The sequence below is a fragment of the Symphodus melops genome (genome assembly GCF_947650265.1).
Source record: "Symphodus melops genome assembly, chromosome: 7".
Taxonomy (NCBI): Eukaryota; Metazoa; Chordata; class Actinopteri; order Labriformes; family Labridae; genus Symphodus; species Symphodus melops.
The window spans coordinates 19,107,698-19,127,090 of record NC_136697.1 but is presented as its reverse complement, the minus strand read 5'-3'; the positions used below and the strand labels follow the sequence as shown (position 1 = coordinate 19,127,090).

Below are 19,393 nucleotides of genomic sequence, written 5' to 3'. Positions count from 1 at the left end.
GAATTAACACATGCATGCAATAAGAAAATAATTAATTCAAGTTATCAGTCACCTCTTCCATTCCAGGAATCTGATTGACAAGATAAAGTAATGTGCAAACTGCTTTTCAAAGCTAACAGCCTGGAGCACCCCTCCTATTAGTTAGTCATTCCCTCAGTATCACACCCGGAATCTGTCATTTCACAATTTTCTCCTATAATGCATATGTGCCGCTCTCACCACTCCACTACAGCAACTGCCATCTAACAAGTTGACACAGAGAATGATACAATTCACGTCCAGTATTCAGTTCCATATACAGCAAGCATCTGAGGCAGACGGGTCAAGAATATGGTACATTCTGTTCTCTCTCAAAAATGCTTTTCCAGGACTCTAAAGACGCTGGAAAAAGCTCCAATGATATCCTTTAAACACCTAAGATGAGTTTTTAGCACTTGATAGTGTTTGTATTAATGAAATTATACAGTATCTTATTTTTAAAGACCCAGAACAGCCTACTTTGCAAATTTCTTTAACTTATTCTCAGCAGTTTGGATTTCACCTGTTAATCTCTCAAATCTCTACAAAATGGTTAAAAGATAACATGTTAACTTAACCCTTAAATGTGTTTTTATCTCTATCATTTTGTTGCATTCTTGTTTAATGGGATATCAGTAATTAATTGAAATTCTTAACTTTTAACAATCGTTGTAGTCTCCTTTTTATGGTTCTGAAAAAAGTCAGGCTTTTATTTTTATAAAAAAACAAAAACAATTATTTGTTAATTATTTCAAGTCCAGGGTGCAAAAAGTAGGACATGAAGTTTTAAGGAATGCTACAGCTAAGCATAGCTGGCAACTTCATTTCACTTGTTCATTTATTTTATTTTTTTAAATCACCATCATGCATCAGCATTTCAAAACTGTAATAATATTATCAATCTTCACACATGTAGCTCAGTTTGTGCTTGAACAACTTCTGATAAACATAACAGGAAAAGTATTTCTATCTTTTAACTCATAAAATGTGAAGACAGTGCTAGCTAATATATTGCTATGTTAGCTAGCATTGTCTTCACAGTTGAAGTGAGTAAGATTAAGTAAAGACCTGGCTGTGTGCGGTATTTTAACAAGATGACATTGTTGATGAAATACATGAAGAAAAAAAAAGTGGGGGGAAAATGTAGTCAATACAACTTTTTAAGAATAGCTTATTTAGCTAATATCTATATTTGCTCTGAAAGCTAGGTTAGCTTTGTACATATGTTTAGCCTGTCCTTCATGGTGTTATCCATAATAAATTGTATAAAAAATAAAACTGTAGATCAATAGGCCATTTAACAAAGTACATTGTGCAATTGTAGCTAGTTTTTTGCAGAAGTCATGCTGCTTTTTATTCTTAAAGATTTTATTGTTTAGCCTCTATTAGTCTTTCTGTAACGTTTTGTTTAACAAATTGGTGACCTTTGGTTAAAACAGTTGACCTGCCTTAGTTTAGTTAAAGTAAGATGAGTCAGCAAGCGCTAGAAAGGAAGAAAGCTAATAAGAGTCAGTTTTTGTAGCCAAAGCCATGTATTTGTCTTTAATTGTGTAATGACTTCCGAGAAAACAAGTTAAATGTTGAGTCAAAAACTCACAAGACAAGCAACAATGCTCATGATACAGTGATGATAAAGAAATAGGACTGTTTCAAGAGTGTGATTACTTTGTTATGATTTAGTTTGCTGAAAGTTTGTCAAGTTGCCACCCTGTATAAGCAGGACCAAATGTGCTGAAGCAAAAACAAGCTTCAAACCAGAAAGTACACTTGTCTAATTTGGGTAGAAATGGGGGAAGCTCTAGAGGAAGATAGTGTGCACAAAAGTAGTTTTGTAGGCCTTGAGTGTGGTGTCAGCCGGTCCCAGTCACTGCGGCCCTCACCGTGCACTGTGCAGTCCTGACGGGAAACTGACCGCAGCTCAGGACATGGCCTCGTTTGTTCACGGTCCCCTCTCTCTGAAAAGAGTTATGCTGTCTGTTTTGAATGGACAGCGTTTTTCTTTGTGTGCTCGATCAAAACAGAGGGCAAAGTTAGTCAGCAAGTTGCATAGCTTCTGCATTCTGATTCTTCAAGCCTCTTTTGTATGAAGTTTAGCACAATGTTTTACACAGTGTGTGACCTGAATGGCATGCTGGAGGTAGGAATTGTTTTTTACCCGACTACAAAATAGAAAGGGTTAGAATGTATTTTTGATATTCAAAACTACTCATTCATGTGTGTACTGTTGAAGTAAAGCAGTAAAAGGCTCGGATGGGGTAAAAAAACTCAGCTGTAATACACAAAATTACAGAGTGCAGTATTGCTAAAATATTTATATGCTTTTATCTGATCTATTTCCTAACCACAAGGTATTTGCCTGTGAATCCCTGGCACTTTTGATATTACCTGAAGGCAAATGGTATATAGATTTATACAAGTTATTTACAACAACAGCCAAGCCATTCCTCTGGAAACTAGGCTGCAGATCAAAGGATTGTTTTGATCTCTACTTAGCATATTTGTTTAACCTAGCCAGTGATTCTGAAAAGTGCACAAGCTTTTCGGTGATATGCAGAGCACCCTTTATCCGTCTTTTTCTTCTGTTAGCTCTGGATTTAAGTACTTTCTGTATTTAGGAGACAACTGGATTTGCCAGCTTTTGAAATTTAGTTGCCCACTGCTAGCAGTCTTGGCACTCAGAAATAGATAACTAGGTATGTTCCACTGCTAATCCTGATCGGCCTTGTAATAGTATTTGCGGACTGTACAGCACTCAATTAGGGCATAATGTGCTATTTTTATTTCCTTTAAGTTGGATTAAATGTGAAAACATGTTTGTTTTTTTCCGTTCTCCTCCACTGTTTACTGTGTGGGTACTTCGCAAAGTATTGTTTTATACTGTTTCAATCAGCAGCACTCTCCAGACAGGATTGCAAAATGTCAGGAGAAAAACAATGTCCAAACGCTCTCTAAAAAAGATGCCAGGGCAATCAGGAAATTTTCTGGAATGCTTAAGAGAATGCATATGCACACAATGCCCTAATTCTCCCTTACTTTGGGTTTGGGAAAGATGAGCCCAGGTTTATTGAGAGCCAAAAAAGGGGGCAGATGGCTCACAAGAGGGATAAACCTGGGAAGTCATGCTGTAAATGTGTTTTACAGAAAACAATGAAAGGAGCGGACAAAGCGATTGTGGCAAAGTCCTTTGGAAAATGGAAAAGCAGCTCTCTAAGGTCCAGGACCATGGAGAAGCCGGATGAGCCGTCCGAGGAGAGTAAGGAGGAGAGCCTTTCCAACTGCACCTGTGAAGCCCCCCAACTCGGCAAGAAACCAGTTGGTAAAAGTAACATATTTCCTTATTTCGATTACATTCATACGGCTCTGTGTCTTGGCTTATTTTTCTTGTGGCAATGTTAATTATTACTGTGGTGACTTTTTTTTCTTTCTTTTACGTCTGACTCTGTGGCCTGCCATATCCGGTGAACAAACAAACCACATTGTTGGGCAGGAGAATTCCTTTTGAGGGAAAGTGTGTCTCCGATGATATAGTGTTGCCAGAAAAAGACAAAGCAAAAAATAGCAAACACAAAAACAGTCACAGGTGCATGGGAAAAAGAGAGAAGCGAGTGAATGGTCACTGCGGTCCCCAGGAGGTCTTTCAGTGTTAGCCAGTGCGGTGGGTGGACTTCTGACAAGGACGTTGGTTAGCAGCCAGGTGGAGTGTGTAACTGAGAATGCCTCTGTTTATTCTTTTCACATGCTAATGTGGCTCCTATGTGACTTTAATGCGGCAAAACTTTTTCTTGGAGTTAACACTTTTGTTGTTGCGATACCTGCTACTGTATCACAGCGGTGAGCTGATTCAAAGGCAAAATTCTCTTTAATATGGGGTTGGGGCTGTGCCAGGGATGGCATAGGCTGTATGTATGTAAAGGTTTTATGTCAGTGGAATATTTTCTGTGCAAATCTGTCTTTTTCTATCCTGAAAATGAGAAGGGTTAGGGTTATAATTTGAGGCTTTTTGTGCAGTTTAAGCATCTGCATTGACATTGAAATTGACAATGAATATTTCGAGCAGCCTGTCCGGATTGTTATGTAGGGAATGGTAAGTGACAAGGCAAAACCTTCTATCAAAAAGGACGTATGACTTCAAATCTATGCTCCATATTATTTTTTGTAATATGTATTTTCTGACTCTAATCAAATTTGCTGCCTTTTATGTTTCACACAATTTTAGATGCGGACTACCATACAATATAAACAAAGAAGTCAGGCTTCTGACTTTTTAATGAAAGACTGCACGAGATCCTGAGATCTGAACAAATGCACCCCTATGTGGACAAAGTAAGAACAGTGGGGTATTTAGATGAAACAGACAGGCCATGCAGTATTTATCAGGTCACCTTCTTGTTAGTGTAATATTCCATTAAAATTGCAGTCAAAACACTCAAAATGTATATCTTAAGCTCTCATTAGTGGTTCATGTGGCAGCCTCATGTCTAATCCAGTAGCACAGAGAAGAGCAATATGGCCTCACGCAATGGGTCTTTCTATACCTTGTAGAGTACAATCTGTAAATAGCATAAAGGCATTGCATCTGCCATCTGCACTTCTAGGAACTCTTCTGCATAGCCATTAAAACAAGCTGTCTCAGAGGACATCATTCGTATTTCAGCCTCAACCCTGAATTACTGTGTGTTCATTATAATTATAAGGGAGGAGTGTTGCCAGGCTAGCCCGCAGAATGCCAGGTGCACACTTCCATAATCTACCATTTTAAACAACTCAGAGCATTAACAACAGTATCTACATGCTATTCAGCCATTAGTTCACTCTGGCTTTCATGCTAAAACTCACATCAGTCATCCGAGCATTTTGTATGCTGCAACAGACATCATACAGGAAGGAAGTGCAATACTTTGTAGTGTTCCAGTTTCCTAAGCCTGCTTAGGTTATGTGACTGAGCCATGCCGCTGTGTGAAATTTTATCCCGATACTGGCACTGTATCCTTGTGAGGGAGTCTTGTAAAATAGGTTTACTTAGCGCCTTTGCTGGCATTTTCCGAAGATAGCAAATGCACAAACACTGTCCATGATCGGATTAACTGTTCAACAAAATGATGTAACTCTTTGTCTTTCTTGTGTGGCATAGGTTTCTATGCTTAAGTTTAGTGGTCATCCAGCAGAGAATAGACACATTTGAAATCCAGTCACATCATTATAATCCATAAATTGTGAATATAATAGATGACAGCCCTGGTTAGTCATCCTTATGTGACATGTGACTGCCCAGAGTGATTCACTCATCCCCCCCCCCCAAAAAAAACCCACTAGATTTTTTTTCCAGATTCTGCTTAAAACTGCGCAACAACATTCCTTAATTAACACAAGTCCTAATTTGTTCGGCATTTAATTTTGAACTTAGCCTGATGTTCCTCTCCAGTGTTGAGGCGCAGGATTTAAATTGCAAGTGATAAGTGTGAAAGATGTTTTTAAGCAACCATGTACAGTATAAAGTACGCTATGCCAAGTACACAGTGAACATGAATTTGCACCTGAGGACATATAGCTATACATCCAAAGTCACAAGGTATGTCAAGACAAAATGTTAATTACACAATTTATGACAGAAATCTTTTGAAATATCTCCACGGATCTTGCATATTTACATTTTAATTACTACTATTACTTATTCTTATTTTTTGGATGTGACCATAGCAAGTCCAATTCCTCCCCTACACTAGAAAGAAGCAAAATGACTGTTTTCCACTGGAGGTTTAGATGCTTGTTTATCACTTTTAAATACCATCATCTTTGCTGAAATCCCCTCTCAAAAGAACCTTTCACTTGCTGGAATAAATTCAAATTAAAATTTAAATCCCTCTTTGCATTTCTTCAGCCTTTTTTAAAATAGCTGCCTCCTTTTAGAAAGCTGTTTATGTAGTGATCTGTTCATAATCCAGTTTGTTTCTCAACAGCGAAAAACACAGAAATCGTATTATCACTATCTTGGAGAGATGATGCGAGAAATCAGGAAGTATAAATGTCTGGATCTGGGGAAGTTTTCAAAGTTGTAAAGCTGAAGAATATGGCAAAAGCCTCTCAATAAAGTCGTCTGTAACACTGCTATTTGACTTGCAAATGTAGAGAAAAATAAAATACATTGTGCCCTGATAACTTCAGCACGTTTCTGCAACCTTTAGCACGGCTTATACAGATAAACAATATGTGCGCATTCAACAAATACACAACAAGTAGTGCTTCAGAAATCATGTCGACTGTGTTTTTAAATTACAGATAGATGTTTAATCAGAAAGGCTGATGTGTGACACGCTATTGTTGGTGTGAGATGTGGAAGACAAAATGTCAAAATGTTTGCACTGTGGCTGACTGGTCAAGTCTGTAAAGAGAAGAATAGGTGTTCACCTTCTATTTAACAGAGACAAAACAATATCTAATCAGAAGTACACCCAATATAAACACAAAAACAGACATTTACATGCAATCCCTTTTGAAAGCAATCCATTTCAAATCTAAAATGACGCAGAAGAGGCAATAGGGAAATTTAATTTGCCAGAGCTAGATTGGATTTATTGTTTGGAAACAAATTATAATTGTGTCTCAACAAAGTTAACCAAGATCTAAACAAAAGGAAATCAATGACCCACCCCCATTAATCACTCAAAGCCAGCTACTTGTGCTGAAGAAACTTACTTCATAATCAATTTCTTTGTTTTGCTCGAAGGGCATTTGCATTTTAGTTCATGTCAGCAAGCTTCCTGTATCTGGCGCAATCAAAAATTGCAAGCCATCCACATTAATGGAGTTTTTTTTTTTCTTCCTATTTATTCAAGTGCATATCTCTGAATACTCAAGATGATTTTAGCTTATTATGCAAACTACCCTACAAATATTTTCAAAAGACAAAAAAAAAAAGTCTGTTGAGTGGCAGGCTTAACTTTTCTGAGGAGTCTTGTGTTTTCAGTATCAAAGTGATTTTTTTTGTTCTTTTAGTATTAATAACCCGAATCCACCAATCTTCTTAAGATGTTGCATATGAGCACCCTCAGGACTTTTGAGACCAGACTGAAATGCCTCCTGTTATCTGTGTCTAGACATACTATTACGGCCACCAAGGTCATTATCAAAGCGCGCATTATACACACCTGTTACCATTGTTTAGATGCTTGCTTTTTGGCTGAACATCCAAGCTCCTATCTGGCCACTTATAGGCGTGTCTGCTTCATTGTCTGCCTGCCTGAGTGGAAAAGATGGGCAGGGACCCCCAGAGACGCCCAGATCTGGACCTAACCTCTCAATGACACAACACAATGGGTCCACGGCCTCTGAACTACAAAAGGCACACATTGAGTGACCAGTCAGGCATTGATTTCTTAGATGTGAGGTATCAGATACTGTCATTTGATGGCAGTAAATGCAAGAAACCAGCAGTGACCATTAATGACAGATGCCTTTATAGTTGTTATTGATTGAATTGATGATTTAAACACTTGGTATAACCACAAATATCTTAGACTTAGACTGAACTTTATTGATCCTTTTGGGATGACTCCCTCAGGGAAATTTAGGTTCCCAGCAGCATATAAGACAATAATAAAATGTAGCAGGTAAAAAAAAAGTAACAATATAAAGAATATCTGAACCATTTGAACCTTTTTTTTGCCTGATCGAAGCAGATTTACAAATTACAGGAGATATTTGTATTCCTGAAAAATCAGTGTTTGGTCAGTTGTCACATCAGGTAATACTAAATCTTTAGCAACATAGCCTCAATCATATGCTTTTATTCTGAGCCAGGGAGTACAAAAACGAAGTAGTGACTAACAGTGACTGATTATTTTCATTAGTGTTAATAATAAGGTAGATCGTTTATGCAAATAATGTCTAAAAAATACAACCATTTTAATCTCTATCCTTTCTCAGTCAGGACGAAGTCACTGTTAGTAGCCTTTAATTCGCATGAAGGCCACAAATAGCATCATTTTGACTTTTACACTACCAATGTCTAACTGGAGTTTTGGCCTGTGTGTCTCAATTATATGCTCTAATTTAGCGAAAATGCAGGGAAGAAGAAGTGACTGAAAGTTCTCATTGTAGCTGATAAGGTTTGTAATTCATACCTACGCTTATATAAGTAAAGAGGAAATAGAAGCATGTTAGTCACTGGCTTTCAGAGTAGTTTACATTTTAGGAATCAACTATAGCCTCTCCAAATGCATTTAAAATACAACCCTTCATTTGGATTTCTACACAACAGTCCATGTTTGGCCACCTGTCACATCAAGTCAATCCGTATCCTTATCAAAATTCTAATTTTATCTTTTATGTTCAACGTGAGTATGTGTTACCCTCTCAGAGGAGCACTTTGTGAGTTTGGAGAAGGAACTCCAATATAACGGAGCCTCACTTCCAAAGGCATCAGTTCAAGGCAGAGAAAGAAAAGCTCCTATATTTGTCCATAAAACATTTGAGATGTTATTGAAGTGTCTTCAAAGGACACTGAATATACATATTGTAAGGTTGCCCACGGTCACACACAAATCGCCCCAAAGGGGATTGCTGGGAAGTAATCTAATCATTTCTTTTAACTGAGACACAGTGACATGCAGTGTAGATAATGATCCCCATGAAAAATGTACTGTATTTTCAAAAGAATATTCCCTGTCTGTTGACATTAACATAAAGATAGTTCTACATCCTGGAGCCATATCAACAACATGCACTTATGTGTGGTTCCTTGTATTTGCATATGCAAATGTTTCTTATTTTATTTTAATTCAGTCCTTTTATGTGACTTTCTGTGATGAACAAGCGGCATCAAGTGGTTGCACAATGAGGGTTCAGAACCACCAAGAAGAAGCGTTTGTGTCATTTTAGACCAAGCTTAAAGCATTATAACCACAGTTTAATATAGATTTGTACACGTCTATCATATTCAATGGCACGTTGTGAATATGCATTGTTGTTTGGCTGTACGGGCTGCCATGCGAAATTAGTCGCCGTGCTTTGTTGAAATTACGGGGCGGGGTGTTGAGTGAGGGGGTTTGTTGAAGTTATACTGCTGACATTATGATCCTGCGCTGCATTAGAAGAATTCAGTTAAACATATTTGTGTAGGTTTACAGGAGTAAGGTATAGTGCTCAAAACAACAGGGTGCTGCGACCCTTCACTTTGCTTACATAATTTGCAGCAGAATGCAAAAAGCTTTTAGACACAGATGTGACCCATTGTAATACCCTTCTAAATGCAATCAAACACTTTCTACAAATATGAGCAGGACTTTTTAAATGTGAACCCTTGTTTGACATGTAATTTTGTCCAACCCACTCCTCTTTCATTTCTCCATCAGCTCTCTCCAGTTATGCCCACATTTTCAGTTGATGAAATAGCTTGACAAAACAGTAGTTTATGTTGCTCTGAATGAGGTCTCTCTCTCTCTCTCTCTCTCTCTCTCTCTCTCTCTCTCTCTCTCTCTCTCTCTCTTTCTGTTTTTTTTTGTCACTAATTTGAACAGATGTTAGGGCCAAAAGAAAATGTTCCATTTTGTAAAAGGCATGTAGTGTATTCCTCAATATGTTGCTCTCTTAAAATTGTGTAAAGATTGCTTTACATGAGTTGATTCTTTTTTTGTGTTTCCTTCCAAAAGAACTGTTGTCTGGCTCATGACATGAAATAATCATCCTTAGAACAAGCTTCCTGTGTCCTCACAGCGAGATTGTCCACATCAGCTAACAAAGAAACATGTTATTTGATAAGATGCTTAGATAGACGGCTCTTTACTTTCATATGTTTGTATGATTATCAGGCACAAACAGAGAAAAGAGGGCAAAGCAGCGCCGGCCTGCTCTTCTTTGTATGTCTCTTTCACAGTGTACCATGAATTGGCTCTTGAAGACAGTTAGAAATTAGACTTTCAAATGAGGCATTAAACAAGGTGATGATCAACTGCCAAACCTTAAGTAATGATATTCTCCATCCTCAAGTCCCCGGCCTTGCATAACCAAATGCACAAATCACAGAAAAAAGAGCTGAAAATACATTATTATTACATATTGTGTTCACACGTCTGTCCCAGGGGAGCAGCGGGGACATTGCCGACAGATAAGCATGTTTGGGTGGCCCCTACCATCAGCTGGGGGAAAAGGGGTACGCTCAGATCTTAAAGGGGAGGGGGGCTCCCTCATGGGTATCACTTATTTTAAATCCTGAAGCACACCATCCCTGCCCCCCACCTCTTTTTTTCCCTTTTGCCCCCCTCGCCCCAGGCTCCACCCAGAAGTGTGGTTGCCTTTGTCATTGTAATCTGGCCCTGTTTGCTAAACGCTTGCACTGTTTACTCTCTGCTATGGGGGCTTGTATGAACAGGAGTCAGCAGGATGCAGGGTGACATCACTTTAGCTAGGGGGGGTGTTTAGAAAAACTGCATTTGTGATTTTCTCGGGGCCCCTCTCTTCTTCTTTTTTTTTTTTTTCTTCTTCTCTGTCTCTATCCAGGCCTGTCTAACGCATGAGCTAACTCAGGAGGCTAACATGGCCTACAGGGAGGAATTACACCTAATTACTTGAATAACTGCTAGGCAGCAGCCTTCCGTAGTCACCAAAAATCATTTCCAGGTCTCTGCCTTTTACTGATAGCCAGACTTCTTGTGACAGGAAAAAGCTCGGACAAAGCTTTTACATTCAAATGGGCCAGGAGAAATGAAACAGGCTGACAGGTACAGACATTAAAAAAAAGGGGGGAAATCAAATTAACAGACAAGGATTTCATATCATCTATTTTTGTTGTTGCCGTAGCGATAAAGTCGCAGACATTGAAACTGGTCTGTTGAGCCATTGTTATCATCCCTGGCCATCTGCTGCTGAGGAGTGACATTCCCTCTCATTTGCATGATGAGTGATGTATGAGGAGCTTGGGAGGGCATATGCCCCGGTCTTATGACAAAGCAAGTGAAAGTTTTTTTTCTCTTTTTTTTTTTTTTTTTTTTTTAAAGACGGAAAATAAGGATCAATATATGAAGAAGGCTGGATCAAGGAGTATGAAAAAAAGGAAAAATCACCTGTGAGTGTTTTTTTTTTTTTTTTTTTTCTCTCTGCATGTATGATGTATCTTCACTAAGCGCACACAAATCTGTGCGCGTGTTGCGTGTGTGTCTGTGTGTGTGTGTGTCTGTGCGAGCATACACGCGCAGGAGTAGAGGCTAGTGCGCGCATCTGCCTTCTTGTGTGCCTGTTTGTGTGTTTTGCGGATGTGGGAGTAGAGAGAGGAGGAGGGGGGTTGGTGGCTGTTGATGTGCAAATGTGCATCATGTTGAAGGGCTGTGAATGGGGAGGTGTGACGTAAAAAGGGACCCGAACGCAGGTGCTTATCTCGAGGCTGTCAAAGGCACAGTATGTCATATTCCTGGGGACTACCTTTCAAAGCCACAGCACCAGCTCAGCTATCAAGAGACTGGGAGAAAATCAAACTTTTTGGATCACAGCACTAGGTTGGTGTCAAAGTTCTTTTTATTTATTATAATGTCAGTTTGGTCAGCGTTTATCAACACCGATACTCTGTATGGTGTTTGTGAAGGACAAGTCCTTCAGCTTTTGTGCTGTCAGGAAAACGTAAAAGAGGAGCTGAAATTGAGAAGTGTTAGAAACTTATTCAGATTTACTCTGCGATTTACTGAGCAGCTAAGCTTGTGTTTGTGGATTTTACAATATTACGTGAAATAGCACTATACTGGCAATCATCCTGAGCTGTGTCAGCGAGTATTTAGAAAATATCGCAGCGGTGATGAGCATTGTTTGGTGGTTACAAATCAGTATTCTTAAAATCTTTGCTGGAAAGTGAGCGCAGCTTCAGTCTAGGTTACAGACAGTTTGAGAGGAGATTAAATGGCTCAAACTGTTTTTTGAGATGCATGACCTATTTTTGATCATGCAGATAGCATGAGATACTGTCTATCGAGATTAAATTCACAGCATTTGTGTGGAGTTTAAGCTTGTCTTAGAGGAGCACATGTTGGTATTGTGTGTAGAGACAAAGCATTGTCAGGTTGCCTGTGGCTTTGACAGTGACAGCTGTACATACAAGACCACTGAGCCTAATGCACTTAAACATTGACTCTGTGTTCCAATAACATATTTGAACAGTCACTGAAGTATTTTATTGCATCCTGTACTGTTTTTTTTTTTTCTCCTGTGATTCATGTTGTACATCTTCTAAAGTTTGAAAACAAATCACTGGAGTCAAATATAACATGCTTGTTAAATTATTATTATTTTTGAAATCTTCTATTTGTGTTTATGGAAGATATTTAAATAAGTTTTAATTCAGCTGGGATAAAGCATTACATTCTGATCAGAATTGTTAGTGTTGGAAATGTTGCTACTATGTGGCAAAGTTGAAAAAAGCGAAATGTTAATCCTTAAAGTAGTTTGATCGTAACAGTGTCCAAGTGAACTTTTGTTTTAAATGCGGCTAAGTGTAAGCGTTGAACAAACGCAGAGGGGTCAAAGCACTCCAAGGTCTCCAGAGCAACTATTGATTCAGGAGGACGGATGCTGCTTAGAAAAGTTCATCATTGACTAGTAAGTTACGGCTGAGATTCTACTCCATTACCCAACTTTGAGTTGATCACTGTTAAACCAAAGTGGGATTTTTTTTTCTTTGCACATGAGCAGCGTTCGGGCGTTCTCTTGATTTAAAAAAAAAAAAAAATGTAAAGTCATTTTTTTTTAGATTTTGCCTTTTGTTCCCTTGAACAACTGAAAATGAATTATATTGCCTAGAGTCAAACATATTCATGATAACTGCCAACATCTGCTCTGTCTGTCACTCATGTCTATTCCCTTGTCTTTAAGAGACAATGTACTCTGTAAGCGCTGTGTTAACTTATTTTTTTGTTTTAGGTTTAGAGAATTTTAGTAGAAAAATTGGGAGAATCTTCAGGGGTGAAATTCATTTAAATGCTGGTTGTAATTCTGCCTGGTAGCCACTATTCAAATCAAAACTCCCATCTGCTTGTTTCAAACAGCTCGCATCTCTCAACAAACAAGAAAAAAGAGCAACAAACGACATTAGATAACACAGTGTTATGAAACAGAGTCATATTAGTATGAACCTTCTCAAGGTATTTCACAATAAGGTATAAGACAGAACCTGCGAGTAAGGTTATAAAGTTTCACGTCTCCTTTTTTTTCTCCATTAATTAGAAGAGCAGCCCAGGCTTTAGCAGGGATGTGATGGAAAGCAGTGAAAAGTAGGAGTCATTATTCCTGTGTGCTCCCCACCCTCGGCTTCAAAGCAGGATGTTAGTTGCTACACAACACATAAATGTAACCTGTGGTCGCCTGCAGGAACTGTCCATGGTATCTGCTGCCCAGCCAAACTGCACTCTCAAACTTATCCACATAGTTGCTACTACCCGAACTTCTGTAATGGAAAAAGGAACATGTCCGTGTTGTGAAGAAATAATTAAAAAGAAAGTTATTCAGGCCTTTAATTTCAGGTAGCTTAGCTGATTTATTAGTCAGCTGCCGCAGCATGCACACGTTGTCGACGACAAAACCGCACGAAAAAAGCTTGGCATACACGTGAGTCTGATAAATATTGTGTTACCTGTTCTGGACCAGACTGAAACTTCAGTTAGTTAATCCAGGAAAATGAATTATGTGGATTTAAATCAACAAGGTCTCAGAAATGATCCATCTGCTGTTGAGCAGCTGGTCAAAGGATAAATGTAATTAATTACTTAACTTTTGAACACTATTCCAGAAAATACAGAGCTGTTTGTGTTTGACCTGATGGAGAAAAATAGTAAGGCGAGAGTTTATTTATGTACCTTAAATTCACATTTTTCTCTCACACTGTGTATTTAAAGTAGTCACTTACGGAAAACCTCTAAGTTTAAACTTGGTCTTGTGGGAGTGTATAATTAGTATATTTTCAGATATAATATATTACTTATAAAAATATAATCCATTATATTATATAAATCAGAGTTAGGCCTATAGTAAATTAAATATTTAGTGTTATATAATTAATCAAGTAGCTTATACATTCTATAGACGTAGACTGTCATTGTAATTGATTTTTTTTTCTGGTAGCTTCTTTAGTAATGGATTGATCCTATCAAGACACTCTGAAACTAGCCATTAATGAACATCACAACATTAAATATTCACAAAATATTATTTGTTCTATAAAAGCAGTTATACGTTGTAGCTTAGGTCTCCTATAAGGCAAATGTATCTAAAAATGTTGAAAAGGTTTTTTTTTTTTTTTTTGAAAGATAGATGGAAAAAAAAACACCTAAAAATACCTCTATCAGTCAATAGTTATTTTTGCTTGACAGGGCAGGACTATGAAATGTTCCCAATTAATATTACATGGGATTTCTTTTTACGCCTTTTCTTTAAAAAATATATATTTCAGCATTTACCTTGATAGTAATGTACCTCATTGGCTGTGGTTTTGTTTGTTGGCCTAACTATAAAGGATCTGCTTATACCCTTGTGGGTTGGGAAGAATTAGGATTTATGAATTTATTTCCTCTGTTGTATTGTTTAAACAGCTTTGGTTTAGTTTTGATCCCTTCCTCTTGCCTTTGAGGCTGTTCCACGGTGTCAGCTGTTGACTGATAGTAAGAGAACTGCCTCACAGTGTGAATGAAAGAAAACTAGCGGTTGGTAAACACTGATAAGGGATAAATAGAAAGCGGTCAGGCAGAGATAGTTCTGTGGGAGCCCAGATTGTGTGCGGTCTGTTAAAATGAGATTCTGAGCCTGTCCTTTTTATTCTTCCTCCCCTCCCCTCCCCTGTGCGGCGTTTGTCTGGAAAATCTCCAGTGACCCGGCTCGGCAGTCCCAGGCTGCAGTATTCTCTTTTTCTATTTGTTTTGTTTTCTAACAAGGGTCAAGTTGGCCAATAGACATGTCCCTGATGCTTATAGACAGCTGTCATGACTTCAAGTGCTCACAATAGTTCCATTTTACACAAATTCATGTTTCTGCACCACTAAGCACTGCAAGTAGAGATTTGCTAAAAACGAAGAAAAGCATGCTATTTAAAAAAACAACCTGTTTTAATACCTATTGTTTTGATTTACCTCAAAATTTAAAAGAGCAGAGCAGTGGCACTCTTCATATATTAACCCTCACATATATGCTAAGGGTATATTTTCAAGTCACAGCTACATGTCTATATCACCAGTGGTATTAATTACAGTCCCATAATAATGCATTTACTCTCTCTTCTCTTTGGACCCTGAGGAGTATAAATGTAATTCCTTAATTGAAATCACTCTACTGTCTTATTCAATTGTTTTCTTAGAAGTAGCCCGTTCCTTTCTGTAATCAGTGTTTTTTTTTTCTTTCCGGGGTGAATCTATCTTTTATGTGATTAAAAAGACCTTCAGAGGTCTTACCTTGAGGATCTCCACGTGGTGTATTTACACAGAAAATAATTCAGCCTATTGTAGCCCGGCAGCTAATGAGATTGGTTGTTAAGTGAATGACACAAAGGCTACCAAAAAAAAAGAAAAAAGAAAAGAAAAGCTTAGCGTTTCGGGTGAATATCACAGTATCCCTGCACACACACACTCACACTCACACTCACACACACAAACCAAACACACTCTCTCATCAGGCAGCAAGGCTCTGGACTGTACCCCGTACCCCACCTCGATATCCTTCTGCTCCGTCTCCTCCCCGACGTCAGTATGAGAGGCAAAACAAAGGCTAAAAGGGGCATGGTAAGTCGAGCTCGCCGTTCTGCCCTGTCGGACATGTTAACATGAGTGAGTGTAGATGTAGGAGACAAGTGATGCTGTTTGTCTGTGCGAGGATGTGCTGTGCTGTGTAAGCCTCAGGCTCAGATAAGTGCATTCATTGAAGGGTCAATAACAGTGATGCTGGTTTATGTGACTCAGAAGAACCTCCAGGTTTTTTTTTTTTTTCTTTTCTTTTTTGACCATTCTTAACTTCTGGATTGCCGCAAAAACTTTTCTTGTCTTTTTTTGCGTGCGTTTCTCTCATCTTCACTTTATGTTATGGGAACTGTATGTCAGAGCTATGACTGGGTTTTTATTCTCTAAAGTGTAAAGGTTTCTTTGTTACGTCTGAGACGTAGTTTAATGTTGTTGACCCTTGAGAAGTGGTTGATTAAGTGTTGTTCAAAGATTAATTGAAAGATCACTGAACTGTTAGGAGGGGGAAAAAAGCATGAGAGGATCTTTTTTTTTTTAAAGCCTCCAGACTTTATTTGGATTGCTGCTGAACAGTTATGTACTAGTTTCAAAGTGAATAGAGGTTATTTTTGACACATTTCGAATGCTGTGCAGATATCTGTTACCATCCATCGGACTCCTCTTCTCTCTGATCTCTGTGTTGTAGCATCGGAGCATCGTTACTGATTGTTGTAATACTAAAATTGTAAGTGCATTAGCTTATCATGCTCCACTGTCAGGCTGGAAAAGTGTGTTAAAGTCCATCGTGTATATTAAACCCTGGACTTAAGTCAAATTTACATTTTGTTAAAGATTACTCCTTTTATTGATGCACATAATCATATTCATGGACCATCTGCTGATTTGGCAAGCATGGATCAAACTCACAAAACAGCTCTGCTAACCTCTTAAGTACAAAATAGTCTGGCTTAACTCTGCTAGCCCAGAAGTGTGTGCGCACCAGTGTGAGAGATTGTATGGATATTGGATAATACTTAATTTAGATCCTCCCGGCTGCTCATGCCATATTTTATTTTATCATGATCGCTTTGGTGGCAGACCAGCGCTCGTGTTTGAACAACTGAGCAAATAATGTTTGTCTGACAATAAGCAAATCAGAATCTTGCTGTTAGGAATCTGATTAAACTCTTGACCACGGCGTACATCTCGGAGTTGATATCTGTCGCCATGGTTACGCAGATTTCTTCGTGCAGCCTTGCACACTTCCCACCTGGTTTGTTGAGCTTCCGTGCGGGCCTCACCTCTCGAGTGTCGTAAAAACGCTGCTTAAGGCGATCCTAGTTATCCTGATGACTGATTTCACCCTGAACTATCTCGCAGTGTGCGTTTCAACAGAAAAAAGGAATTCACTCATCGGGCATCCTTACTGCATGAAATACTTATGTTCAACTCATTCCAAACAAAGCTTACGCAGATTGAGAATTCATATGCCAGAGGTAAATCCGAGTTAACACGGATTTATACTGGCATGAGTTAAAGGACTAGAGTTTGTAATCCAGGTGGCCAAGGGATTTTACCATACAGTGGCAAAAATCACTTAAAACTCCCCCCAACATCCTAAGCCACTGAGCTCAGTGAGCAGACAGATTGTTCAGAATTGATGACAGCACAACTATATCAGAGCTGGACTCAGAATCTGTGTGCGTGTGATTGTGCGTCTCTACGTACACCCCGTGTACGCTCATGTGTGCGCATATGTGAGCATGTTTGCTTCCTATATATACTCAATTAGTGCTAAAGGGGTTGTTTAGAATTAGACCTTGACAGATTGGTATTATTCTGCTTCAACAGGGTAGGGGAGGTGTTTGGGGAATACTGCCTTCTATCTGCATAAACATCAGTAGCATAAATACAAAGACACCAACCCCCCATTTCAACGGCCTCTGACTGATGAGTAAAGTGATCAAAGTGGCTCTAATATTCAAATGATCAACATTTTAAAGTCTCTTCTTGATATCCAGTACAGAAAAAAGCAGAAGGCAAACAAAGGTGCGTCTTTCTAAGTGAATGGGTGAGGACGTGTTTGAGTGAACGTGCGCGCCCATGTGCACATGTGTGTGGAGGACAGAGGAGCACAGATAGAGTGGGGTTGTTTAATGACAGGAACAGCTGACTCATTTAGAGAGAGCAGTGAAAGGTAATTAACCCTGGGAAAACTACAGCTGCCATGCGAGCTGTTCACTTCAGCGCAATCTGATTAGGAATCACTGCTCGAGTCCCTGACTCCTTTCAGATGCTGTGTTTCTAGGTAAACTTTTCCTCTTTGCCCCTGAGAGCCCCGGAGCACTGGAGACCTGCCTTTTGTGACGGGGGGATTAGCTGGAGCGGTTACTACGTTTCTCCAAATTGCAGACCACCTGGTAGCATTCATGCCACCTCCTCCATGAAAGGGCCTCCTTGGGCAGGAACAATGAGCAGGATTACTCTGCTCATTGTTACACCAGGGCTGGAACTTCTATTTCCCCAAACACCTGTCCCTAAATTAGACAGGTTTGAAAAACCATGTTCATGACAGAATTCAAAGATTCAAACTAACATGAGAGTGGTTCGGCCGTCTGGAGGCTTGCCAATGGCTGAATTGTCTGCCACTCTGTTTATTATGCTATTGATTCACAGTGTTGTGTAAGAAGATACTAATTTTATTTGTCCCGATATTTTGGTGTTCTTAATTGGATTGAAATTCACAAATAAAATAGCATATCATCTAGGCCCCTTTCATACGATGAGGGAACTAAAAAGCACGAGAAATTTGGTCAAAAACAGAAATTGGCTCTTTGATGTCAGAAGAAACAATCTGGACTTGGTGCCTCCGTGTGGTCCGGCTCCAGATGAACTCAATTTAGAGGGAAGGCTTTGGGATGACTTTGGAAAGCGATTACAAGATTCATAAATCACCTCGGCAAAGGTGTCACCATCTGACTCTTTTATGGGACTCTTGCTAACTGCATCCAATAACAAGTTTCCCCTGTAGTTATGCCATCATAACAAATCATTGAAGCGATAGTGGCTAGCCAGGCTCCTAATTGTCTGTTAAGAATTCTGTGAGCTGTGTTCTTTTATTGAAGCATCTCTGTCTTGGAGAAGTGATAAGATGCCAATACGCTCCTCTATAAAAGTACTCTTTGGCAAAAGGCACAAACACTTTGCTTGGCCGTCAGGGTAGCTGTGAGGCTGTTATATCTGAAATCGCAGTTGACTTCAAGATTTTTTACTGTGTATGCTTGAATCCAGAAACCCCTATAAGGCGGAGGAATGCTCATGAATTGCCGGCAGAATAATTTACTTTCAGATTCACAATTTGTTCTCGGTTTGATTTGAAAGGGTACTTTATTTGAAAGGGAAACATAGTCTGCCCAAAGTTTTATATCACAGATATTTTGATTAAACCAAATAAATTCATCCAATCATTTTATTTAGACCTATATGAGAGAACAGTAATCAAAAAAAAAAAAGTTTAGGGTCGATAGACTGACAAACATTGACCGATAGTCAAACAGTAATAAAAAAAAAAAGGACCAAGTTTTCACCTTAAACCCTCTTTCCCCCTCCCCCCATCCAAAATATATCTCCGCTATTATTCTAATGTCCAGCTGGTATTTAGGCACAGGGCGTCTGATGGCTCCCTGGCCACCTCGCAAAAA

The 19,393-nt window shown here is 38.9% G+C and overlaps 1 protein-coding gene across 8 annotated transcripts in view; it reads left to right on the top strand.

Moving 5' to 3' along the window:
• Nucleotides 1-249: 249 nt before the first annotated feature.
• Nucleotides 250-19,393, top strand: part of st18 (ST18 C2H2C-type zinc finger transcription factor) — a 42,768-nt gene continuing 23,624 nt past the window's right edge. For 2 of the 8 annotated variants that reach the window (XM_079347861.1, XM_079347860.1), the window contains exons 1-2: nt 1,409-2,155; nt 3,160-3,340. In XM_079347861.1, coding sequence (XP_079203987.1) covers nt 2,102-2,155; nt 3,160-3,340 — 235 coding nt within the window. In that variant the 5' untranslated portion in view covers nt 1,409-2,101. Of the gene's footprint in view, nt 334-1,019; nt 1,100-1,408; nt 2,156-3,159; nt 3,341-7,907; nt 11,505-14,057; nt 15,759-19,393 lie in introns of those variants that run through there. The other 6 variants (XM_079347864.1, XM_079347863.1, XM_079347865.1 and 3 more) reach the window with 6 other exon arrangements.